At 56.3% G+C, this 10,276-nt stretch overlaps 1 protein-coding gene across 2 annotated transcripts in view; it reads left to right on the top strand.

Annotated features, from left to right (window-relative positions):
• Positions 1-3,842: 3,842 nt before the first annotated feature.
• TMEM161A (transmembrane protein 161A) overlaps positions 3,843-10,276 on the top strand; it is an 11,817-nt gene continuing 5,383 nt past the window's right edge. The window contains exons 1-6 of one of the 2 annotated variants that reach the window (XM_045299262.1): positions 3,843-3,870; positions 5,633-5,736; positions 6,129-6,209; positions 6,677-6,772; positions 6,831-6,989; positions 7,641-7,792. In XM_045299262.1, the coding sequence (XP_045155197.1) occupies positions 3,868-3,870; positions 5,633-5,736; positions 6,129-6,209; positions 6,677-6,772; positions 6,831-6,989; positions 7,641-7,792 (595 nt within the window). In that variant the 5' untranslated portion in view covers positions 3,843-3,867. Of the gene's footprint in view, positions 3,871-3,896; positions 3,968-5,632; positions 5,737-6,128; positions 6,210-6,676; positions 6,773-6,830; positions 6,990-7,640; positions 7,793-10,276 lie in introns of those variants that run through there. The other variant, XM_045299261.1, reaches the window with a different exon arrangement.

A 10,276-nucleotide genomic window follows, 5' to 3' on the forward strand; every position in this document is an offset into this window, starting at 1 on the left:
ACTGGGCGTTAGTTAAGCCCCTCATTCGATCTACCTTTTGTGTAAGGAATCAGGGGTCCAAGAACCAGAGGGTGCCCCAGCGAAGGACAGCAGGGGCCTGTAGCATCTACACGTCCATTCTCCCCCACCCTGCGAGGTGGCCCCAGAGGGTCTCCATGGCTTGCCTAGGGAGAGAGTGGAGCACCTCAGCTACCCTCCACCCCCACCCCCGTGTTCCCACCCCTGTGCCCTGAGCCATCGGTGAATATACAGTTTCCATGCTAGGCCATGCTGTCTCTGGTTCTTCATCCTAGACCACCTCCCTCAAGTCCGAACTCCCCTCCTTAGGGACCAGTTCTAAGTCTCCTCCTCCAGGAAGCCCTCAGCACTGCCAGTGTCGAAAGCTGATCAGCTCAACACTACAGGGCGGGTGGGGGGTGGGGGATGAGGGGGGGAATTTGTCATCATCACTGAGAACCCAGACACACACGCTGTCGTTAGGAGACCTCAGTGCAGGGGTGTCCCCGCTTGTCACCCCCACCAGCCACCAAGGAGCTGCTTCAGCAGTCCAGGTGCCATCACAAGTCTTCTCAGACCCACAGCCACCCAACCCCGGGCGGGCGGGACAGACGAAACACTGCCCGGTCCTGCACCGTCCCCACTAGTGTTCTTGTGCCGGAGCCCATCATTGCAGCCGTGGTGTCCATCCATCTCGCGGCCTTCCGTTTCACTAAGCATAATGTTGTTCTCCTCCTGAGGACATGTCCAAAGTGTGTAGGACACAGTCTGGCCATCCTTACCTCGGAGGCGTGCATTCTTTTCGCAGTCTGTACTTCGTGTGGAAGCTCCGCTGAAACCCGTCCCCTTTGGGTGAGACAGAGAAGTGGTGGGAGGAGCAGAGGGCGGGGCTCAGCATCAGGTGCGGCTCCCCCCAACCAAGACTTCTGGGCTGAGCTCCTGGGGGCTACAAAGTGAACAACTTCTTTTGCTGGGAGGGGGGCAGTTGGTCACAATCCAGGTGCCAGGTCCACAAGACCCACATGGTTGGTTCCCCTAATGACCCTTCCTAAGCAAGCTTTGGGACCCCAATGTCCAGGAGAGAGAGGCACGTGATTGACTTGGTTTGTGAAAGCCCCCCCTCCCCCCTGGGGAGAAGGCACTTGGGGTTGGGGTGGGAATGGGGCGGGAGAGGGAGGGTACCTAGGGGAGGCAGAGGGGCACCTGTCAGTGAAGTGCTCGTTTTATGGCTGTATTTGGAGGAAGATCTAGGAAGCCTGTGGATGGCTGTAAGGCCGCAGTTCTCAACCTGTGGGTTGCAACCCCTTTGGGGATCAAACGCCCCTTTCGCAGGGGTCGCCCAATTCATAACAGTAGCAAAGTGACAGTCATGAAGTAGCACCGAAAATAATGTTATGGTTGAGGGGGGGGGTGTCACCACAACATGAAGAACTGTGTTAAAGGGTTGCAGCATTAGGAAGGTTGAGAACCACTGATCTAAGGTATGTCCAAGTTAAAAGAGAGACGGCCCCCAGCCTAGACTGCAATCCTAAATCCTCCCCCACCTTCTCTCTGACCTGCTCCCAGAGGGCTGAGCCACTGCCCACTGGCCGCACACCTGCCAGGCCACTGTCACCACATGCACACGCTCATCACCTCACAGATACAAGTTCACCACCCAGAAGACCTGGGCACAGGGCCCTGGCCATCAACACAGGCGTAGAGCTGGTCACCTGGGCCTCCACAGTGTCATAATGACAGCGCCCCTGCACCCAGACACAGGTTCAGGATCGAGGGAGGAGTGGCGTGGCCAGGGCAGCTGGTCTCCTGGGGAAACTGAGGCATGGCTAAGAGGTTCCCCCCCCCAAGACCCTGGATCTCATCCTAAAGTAGATAGGAAGCTGGATCCTTCCCCTACACCAGTACCCACAGGCTAAGTGCTCAGTGTACAGTTCATAAATGGGGGCTATTTTATCATTTTAGGAGTGCCCAGGGCAGGTGTGTGTGGTTTCCTTTTATTGCCAGGAGGCTGTACCTACACCTTTGGCCACCAGGTGATGCCCTACCATGTACTTTGGATTTAGCACTCACCACCCTAAAGTAAAATAAAACCATCTTTGCTTGCAAGGACTTTCAGACTCTGAACCTGGGCCCCAGAGAAAGTCATATGTTGTTAATTGCACACGGATGGTTCCAGGTGTCTGGGACCATGTCAGGATAGTGGGCTGGGCTCCAGAAACACCTGTGGGATCAGGCGTGGCCATGCTGTGCTGGGTTTGAGAGTCTCCCCTGGAAGAAGAGAGGAGGGAGCGTCGGGTGGAAGTGTTCTGCCAACATGTCATACTAAGGATAGAGAGGCGTTGGCCAGGAACCATGCCTCGCTCGACCAGAAGGTTATGCCAGAGCTGAGTTTTTTAGGAAGTGCTTGTGGAAAATGTAGCCTGTGTGGTGGCATAGTGAGTTATGTATTGGGCTGCTAACCCCAAAGTGAGCAGTTCTAAACCACTAGCGCTACTCGGGAGAAAGATGAGGTTTTTTCCTCTTATAGTGTTACAGTCTCAGGCTCACTACTTTTGCCCTTTGGTGGTGTAGACCCGCTGGGGGCCAGTGTCTCCTGACGTTATTGCTTAATAAACCAGTTGCACTGTTTCCTCTTAAAAAAACTTTAAAAAAAAAGTTATCATCTTGGAAACACACAGGGACAGTCCCTCTGTTCTAGAGGGTCTGAATTGAGTGAGTAGGAATGTAATGATGGGGGAGGGTCGGGTCAGAGTGCAGCCACTGGGGGGTCTGAGAGAGATGCTTTCAGTGGGGAAAAGCAGGTTACAAACCCTGTATTCTGACTCACAGTGACCCTGGTGTGTTACTGCTCCACGGGATTTCTTGTCTGTCACTTCAACAGAAGCGGATCGCCAGCCCTTTCTTCCATAACACCACAGTGTGGGCTTCAACGAGATGAGCGCGAACTGGTTTGGGCTATCCCAGACTTTGTGTTCTCAGGACCACTACAGACAGAGATGGTGGAAGGTTCCAGAACAGTCCACGCGGAAGGAGAGTGATGTCGGTCAGAGAACATGCGCGTTTGATGTGGGGCAGAGACAGGGATGGCTCAGTGAGGAGCAGGGGGCCTGGAATAGAGAACATGGATTTGCCCCAGGAAGAATGGAGATCAAGGCCTGTCCCACGCAGAACAATCAATCTGGCGCATCCAATGTAGAGCAGAGGAGGGAGCTTCCGGTGGAGAACAGAGAAAGAGTCAGGGACCAATGAAGAATGGACATTGCAGACAAGCTGCGAGGGGTAGAGTTCGTGGACCCTCCGACGTAGAACAGATGACTTTGGGACTGAGCAGCTACCCAGGGGAAAACTAGGTGTGGGGACAGGGAGGGCACCGGAAGCCGGAGACCAAGGAGGAGGAGATGGCCAGCAGCAGAAATGGTGACCGTGGGGTCTGAGTTTAATCTGAGAACCTAGGAGCCTAGTCCCTGGGAGCCATTGATTGTTTTTGATAAGGCGGGCGTTCCAAGCTCAGAACTGTCTGATGAAAGACAGGGCATACCTAAATGAGTGTTTTCGACACAGATCTGTGAGCTAAGCACAGGTGAGGAAACTCAGCCTCAGTGAGGGGCGGCTTTCGCTCGGAACCCCACAGGGCCTCCCAGACCCAGTCCGCGCGACCTACAACCTTGGTCTGCACTTGCGGGACGGTCTAGTCTGAGAACTACAGTTCCCGGAATGCACTGCGCCGCGCTAGCTAGTGTGCGCCCCTATGACTCAGCCTTATGATTGGTTGGACGGACTGTTAGTCAGTGCAAACGGGCTCTGATTGGTCGAGTCTCCTGGAAGTCCCCCTAGCCGGGCGGTCCACGCACTGTGCTCCCCGCAGGCGCCATGGTGAGCTGGGGGTCCAGGCGTTGGGTCTTGCGGGGCTCGGATCAGGCCGGAGGACGCCAAGGACCTGAGTCCCATGTGGGGGCTGGGAGCGCTGAGGGTCGGCATCACCCCGAGAGGTCGTGGGTACTTCGAGGTCTGGGGTATCGCCACGTGGGCTGGAAGCCTCTGAACGTTGTAGGGTTTCTGATGAGTCTGGGAACACTTTGCGCGGGGGCGGGTGCCTAGAGTTCTTACTGGGAGTCCTAAGTGGCCATGGTGGGGAGTAAGAACCCAAGCACTTTTGGAACCTGGTGAATGGACCTGGGGTCTCCTGGGGCCCAAGGAGCGTGGGAACCGTGCCAGAGGGGTCCCTTGGGGAGCTTTGAAAGCTTTGGGGTTCCCTGCAGTATAGAGGTGCGCTGTCGAGCCAGGGGGAGCCCTGGAGGGCAGGCGGAGAGTCTTGAGTGGACCCAGGATGGGTGGGTATGTCAGGTTCATTCACAGACGGAGGCCCCCAGGGCTCCGGATGGAACTCCCTGAGTTTATTCAAGCTTGGCGCCTATGGTTCAGGGTGGTGAGGGCCAGGTTGGAGTTGGGAGACCCCAGCCTCGAGGTGACTGGGGGCCAAAGAGCCTGCCTGGGGCCAGTCCTGAAGGCTGTGGATGGAGGGAGGTGTTGAAAGTGGAGGAGAACTGGGTACAAGGCACTGGAGGAGGTAGGGGGGAGGAGCTTGGGAACCCCATGCAGGAACTCAGAGTTGATCTCTGCAGGTTTGAGGCATCTTGGGCCCATGAGGAGGGACTTTGAGCAGAGGAGGGATGTGGCTCAGAGAGCCAGAAAGATGGCTGGAGATGGAAATGTTTAAAGGGCGAGAAAGTGAATCTCCCTGGGTCAGGTTTGTTTGGGGTGGGGCCTTGTTCTGTGCCCTGGAATTGAGTTTCCTAAACTATAATTTTTACAAATAATAATAACAACAACAATGAAGGGTGAGACACTGAGAAAAATCCAGCACCTCAGGCCTGTAAGCCCTAGGCTGGTTTTCCCAGAGGCAAAATGGAGGAGGGAGGGCAGGTGATGGCCTACAGTGTGAGGCAGAGGGAACAGGGGTGCCGACACCGTGTCCCTCCTGGAAGGGGTTGGGGTAGGAGAGGAGTGTGGGCGGTGTGCTGGGCACATGAGTCCAAAGGCGACCCTGACCACTCAGTGAAACAAAACACAAACTACCCCATTTCCAAATGAGGAGACTGAGGCTCAGAGGGGAGTCCCGGTCTGGGCTCCAGAGGTGCCCACTGAGTGACACTGCAGTGGGGTGAGATGGCCTGAGGCCTGGAGAGACAGGACCAGATTGGGGGGCGGGGAGGTGGGGGGCACTGTGCCTGACAGGGGCCCCAGGTGGGCTGGGGTGGGTCTAGGCCCAGTGGCGCTCAACCTTCCTAATGCCGAGACCCTTTCATAGTTCCTCATGTTGTGGTGACCCCCCTCCCCAACCATAAAATTATTTTTGGTTCATCACTATCATTTTGCTACTATTATGCATCGGGTGACCCCTGTGAAAGGGTTGTTCATCTCCCAGAGGGGTCGGGACCCACAGGTTGAGAACCGGTGCTCTAGGGTCTCAGTTCTCATTCCCTTCTTAGAGATGACCAGAACAGCCCAGTACACAGGCCCGCCCCCTGTAATCTGGCCTCTCTATAAATAACCTGAGAGCCGGGTGCTCACGCACACCCAGCTCATGCTGAAGGAGTGGGTGATGCCAGGACCATGCCCCTGGTGCCCTCTGCAGGCGGTGCTGGGAGTACAGCTGGTGGTGACTCTGCTCACAGCCACCCTCATGCACAGGCTGGCTGCTCATTGCTCCTTCGCACGCTGGCTGCTCTGCAATGGCAGGTGAGGAGGGTGGGGAGGAGCCCCAGGCCTAGAGCAGCCCTTAGTCCCTATAAGCCCCGTCCATCGGTCACCTCCCTCTGTCCAGCCCCACAGCCGCTGCTAACCCCTGCTGCTGAGTGCCCTTGGTTGGGAGTGGTTCTGAGAACCTGGTGGCAAGAGTGACCCCTCTCCCCAGGAGAGTTAGCAGGTTAGGGGCATCCAGGTCCTGATCTGCTGGAGGTCTGGCCCCCTCCCTGTCCCCAGTGGGGCCCCACCATCCATCTGTACTGTTCCCAGAGAGCTCCCACCTGACTCTCCTTCCTGTCCCAACCCCGATTTTGTGGGAGAGGGTCACTGGCTGGAGTCCCCAGCCCCAAGCTTCTGTCTGTCTGTCTGTCTGTCTCGACCTGCAGTTTGTTCCGGTACATGCACCCGACAGAGGAGGAGCTCCGGACTCTGGCAGGGAAGCAGAGACCCAAAGGCAAGAGGGAGCGGTGAGTATGTCCTCCTGGGGTCCCAGCGACAACCCACCAGGGCCTGCCCCTGGCACACCCAGGTGTGGCTCTGGGCAGAGGGGTCAGGGAACACCTGTTTATCATTGCCTCAAATTAGCATCAGTGTTACTGGAGGCTCCAGGGCTCTGTTCCCAAAGTGAATGATACCTGCCCTGCGGGGGGAGGGAGGAGAGGGGGGGGAGAGCGGGGAACTGGAAGGGTCGGGCGTGGGGCTTCAAAAGCAGATACCTACACTTTATCCTGTTTCATTGCCAGGGGGCATTGAGTTATTTTTTTTTCCCTGAAAAAGAGGTAGTGGGCCAAGTAAGGCTGGGAACCTGGGCCCTGAAGTCCCCCGCGCCTTCCAGACATAGTCCTGCCAGGCCATGCTGGGGTGCAGTGAGGTGGGCGGCCCTTGCTGACCCCTGAGAAGGGGGGCAGAGCCACTGACTCTCTCCTCTCCCCAGATGGGCAAATGGCTTGGGTGAGGAGAAGCCATTGTCTGTACCCCGGGATGCCCCCTTACAGCTGGAGACCTGCCCCCTCACGGCGGTGGATGCTCTACCCCCCAGCCCTGCCACTCTCTCCCTCAGCCCCCTCTGAGCTGTGTGCCCCTCCTCCAGTCCTGCGCTTCTTCCTGGAGTACCAGTGGTTTGTGGACTTTGCTGTGTACACCAGCGGCGTGTACCTCTTCACCGAGGCCTACTACTGCGTCGTGCACCCAGCCAGGGAGACCAACATCGCTGTGTGCTGGTGCCTGCTGGCGGTCGCCTTCTCCATGTGTCCTTCCACCTGTTTCCCCAGGGCGGGTGGTGCGGGGGTGGGGGGTGGGGTAGCATGAGGGCGAGGGGGGTTATCCACAAACCTCTCTGAGACAGCTGCCCTGGGGTTTGCTCCCCTGCGCTGAGGGCTGGGTGGGATTCGCCTGGGCGAGCTCCTCTCTGTTTCCGGGGATCAGAGCTCTCAGCCTTCCAGCCACCAGTGAAGCACGGGAGGGAGGTGGTGTGTGTGGCAGACAGCACAGGGTTTCCTTGCATCCAGCCCCCCACCCGATTGTTCTTCAAAGTGCAGGTCAGGGGCTGGGAAGGAGCGTTGGTTGGGGAGACACATCAGGAAGCCTGGTTTCTGAAAGCCTGCGCGTCTCTGAGGCCAGGCGGCCACAGGCCCATGGGGGCTAGCGTGAGGTGTTCCGGGAACTCACCTACGCTGGCTCAGGGAGCCAGCGATGCCTAAAGGTGCCCTGTTGAGGAAGGGGCTCTTTTGTCATTGGCCTGGTAGCCCAGGTGCCCCGCCAGCTCTCAGCCTCTCCTCTGAGCCCCTAGCTTGCTCTCCTGGGACCAGCCACGTCCCAGACCACCGTCAGGGCTGCCCTGTGCTGGGGATGGGGGGCCCACAGCTTGGTTCCAGTGGCCTCCTTAGCACTGCCACCAGCAAGGTCTTCCTGATGGTGACACGGCTCTACTTCAGCGCGGAGGAGGGAGGGGAGCGCTCTGTCTGCCTCACCTTCGCCTTCTTCTCCCTGCTCCTGGCTATGTTGGTGCAGGTGGTGCGGGAGGAGACACTGGAGCTGGGCCTGGAGCCAGGTGAGTACGTCCGGCCCGGGGGGCCTTGTTTCAGGCTAGGGGGTCTGCTAGGGAGCCCTGGGTCTCCCACCTATCCGTGCTCATCTGGGGCATCCTGGGGCCTTCAGGGGTCGGCAGTGCCCCCCTCCCAACCCCTGGATTCAGGGACCTGCCTGTCCTGGTCCCTGACTGCCCACCTGCCCCTTCTGCCCCTTCTGCAGGGGCTCCTGGTGGCCGCTCTGTCTGTTCTCCCCCCAGCAGCTGTCACCACGTCTCTTAGTTATTAACTTCTCGTGGTTAATTGCCATCCATCAGCTCCGGCTCACGGCAGCCCCCACTGTGTTGTGCAGGCTAGGACCGCTCCGTTGGGTGTTCAGGGCTCAGCTCCTCTCTGATCGGATCCCTGGGCCTCTCTGAGCGCCTCTTCCGGGGGTTGAACCGCCAACCTTTCAGCTAGCTTCCGCTGATTGCCACCTGGGGACCCCTCTGGATACTTGTAATCTCCTTTGGAGGGAGAAAGGCTAAGGACCACCATCCCGGCGCATACAGAAACCCACCCTCCTGCCCCGCCCTCTTCCCCAGGCTCCGGAGGAGGCCACTTTATGGTTCTCAAGGAAACAGTATCACTTTGCTTCTTGCTTTGTCTTTTCCACGTAGGATCATGGAATCCCGGGCGTGGGCCCTTGACAAAACAGCTGACGATGTCCATCTTTAAAAATAAGCAACACTGTTTAATAGTACAGCCGCGTCAGGGTTATGTATCAGGGTTATGTATCCCGGCCCCTGTTTATGGCCTGAGGCTGGGGGCCAGGAGCTCCCGTGGCCCTTACCTGTCTGCTGAGGGAATGGTGGGCGGTTCCCAGGGCAGGAGAAGACCTGGGCGTCTGCTCCCTGCGGCCCGGGGGGCCTTTTGCTCTTGACACAGTGTCGCAGGAAACAGCTTGTTTGATGCCGCCGTTTCTTGTCCTCGTGTAAGAAAGTGCGGTTGTCATTTCGGTCCTATCACAAATTGCCTGCCGGCAAAGATGCGGGAAGTTTCAGGATCTCCGGATTCCCTCCAAATGTCGCCTCGGCACTTCCTGACGGGTGGCCGGCCGTGCCGGAGATGTGGAGGCACTGGTGTTCCCTTTGCTGGAGGGAAGGCTGCTGCTGGTGCCTTTGTGTTGGGAACGAGGTGAAGGTTGACAGAGCAGGTCATCATTTGACATTCCGCGGTTCATACATGTTCCGATTTGGTGCCTCCATTGCCATCTGCCAAACGTAACTTCACATAGCCCGCTGCCTCCCTCTGTTTCCTGGTTCCACTCTTTCTTTTTTCAAAACTCTAGCTCTTTACAGGAGTAGAAAGCCCCATCTTCTGAGGAGCAGCTGGTGGTTTCAAACCGCTGACCTTGTAGTTAGCATAGGTGACCAGATTTAAAGCGGGACACCATTGACAGGGTGGGGGGGTGTTCTCAATTAAAAATTTGGTCTCTATGGACCAAATAGACCGTTCCCTAGCTTGTTGTGCATTCTTTCCCAAAATCGGGACTTTTAAAAAATGCCCCCCCCACCCCTCATCCCCCGAGAAGACTAGCTCCTGTAGGATGGTTGGCCTTTGGTGACTGGCTGGTTTCACCGAACGTAATGTTTTCCAGGTCCCTTCCTGGTCCAGGAGGTGTGAAGAGCTCATTTCTCCTGATGGTGGAGTACCCCTCTGGGGGTGTTCCGCGTTCTGCGTATCCAATCTGTTCTGTTTTTTTAACATCATTTTATTGGGGGATCTTACAGTTCTTCTAACAATCCATATGTTGTCATTCAAGCACATTTGTACATACGTTGCCATCATTATTTCGTAAACATTTGCATTCTCTTTGTGCCATTGGTAACAGCTCCTCTTTTTAACCCCCTCCCATCCTTGTGACCCCTTGATAAATTATAAATTATTATTATTATTTTCATATCTTACACTAACCGCTGTCTCCCTTCCCCCACGCTTTCTTCCCCCCTCCTCTCCTCACCTTCTCTCTGCCTTCCTGGTATTGCTACTCCCATTTCTGTTCCTGAGGGGTTTATCTGACCTGGATTCCGTGTGTCCTGAGCTCTTATCTGTAGGGCTAAGCCTGAAGGGAAAGGCAGGATTGGAGTCAGGAGAGCGGGGTGAGGCAGCCTCCAGGAACCAGAGGAATACTGTACTGTGTTTCATCGTGCTGGGCTGCGGCCTGGCTGTCCAGTCATTTTTTGCATGGACACGGGTTGTTTCCACCTCTGGGCTATTGCGAACAGTGTTGCAGTGAACACCGGCGTACAAGTTACTGTTCTCAGTCCTGTCTTCAATTCTTTTTTTGTTTTTGAGGTAGGTCTTCAATGTTTTACAGAAATTTAATGATTGATCTGTGTTCCCTTTTTTTTTATAACAGTTTTATTGGCACTTAACCCACACATCACACAATTCAATAGCTCGAGCCTATCAAGAAGAATTGTACAGTCATTACCACAATCCGTTTTAGAACACTTTCTCCCCCC

The sequence above is a fragment of the Echinops telfairi genome, unplaced genomic scaffold (assembly GCF_000313985.2).
Source record: "Echinops telfairi isolate 266 unplaced genomic scaffold, ASM31398v2 ScPeMD7_7457;HRSCAF=8495, whole genome shotgun sequence".
In the NCBI taxonomy this organism is placed as follows: Eukaryota; Metazoa; Chordata; class Mammalia; order Afrosoricida; family Tenrecidae; genus Echinops; species Echinops telfairi.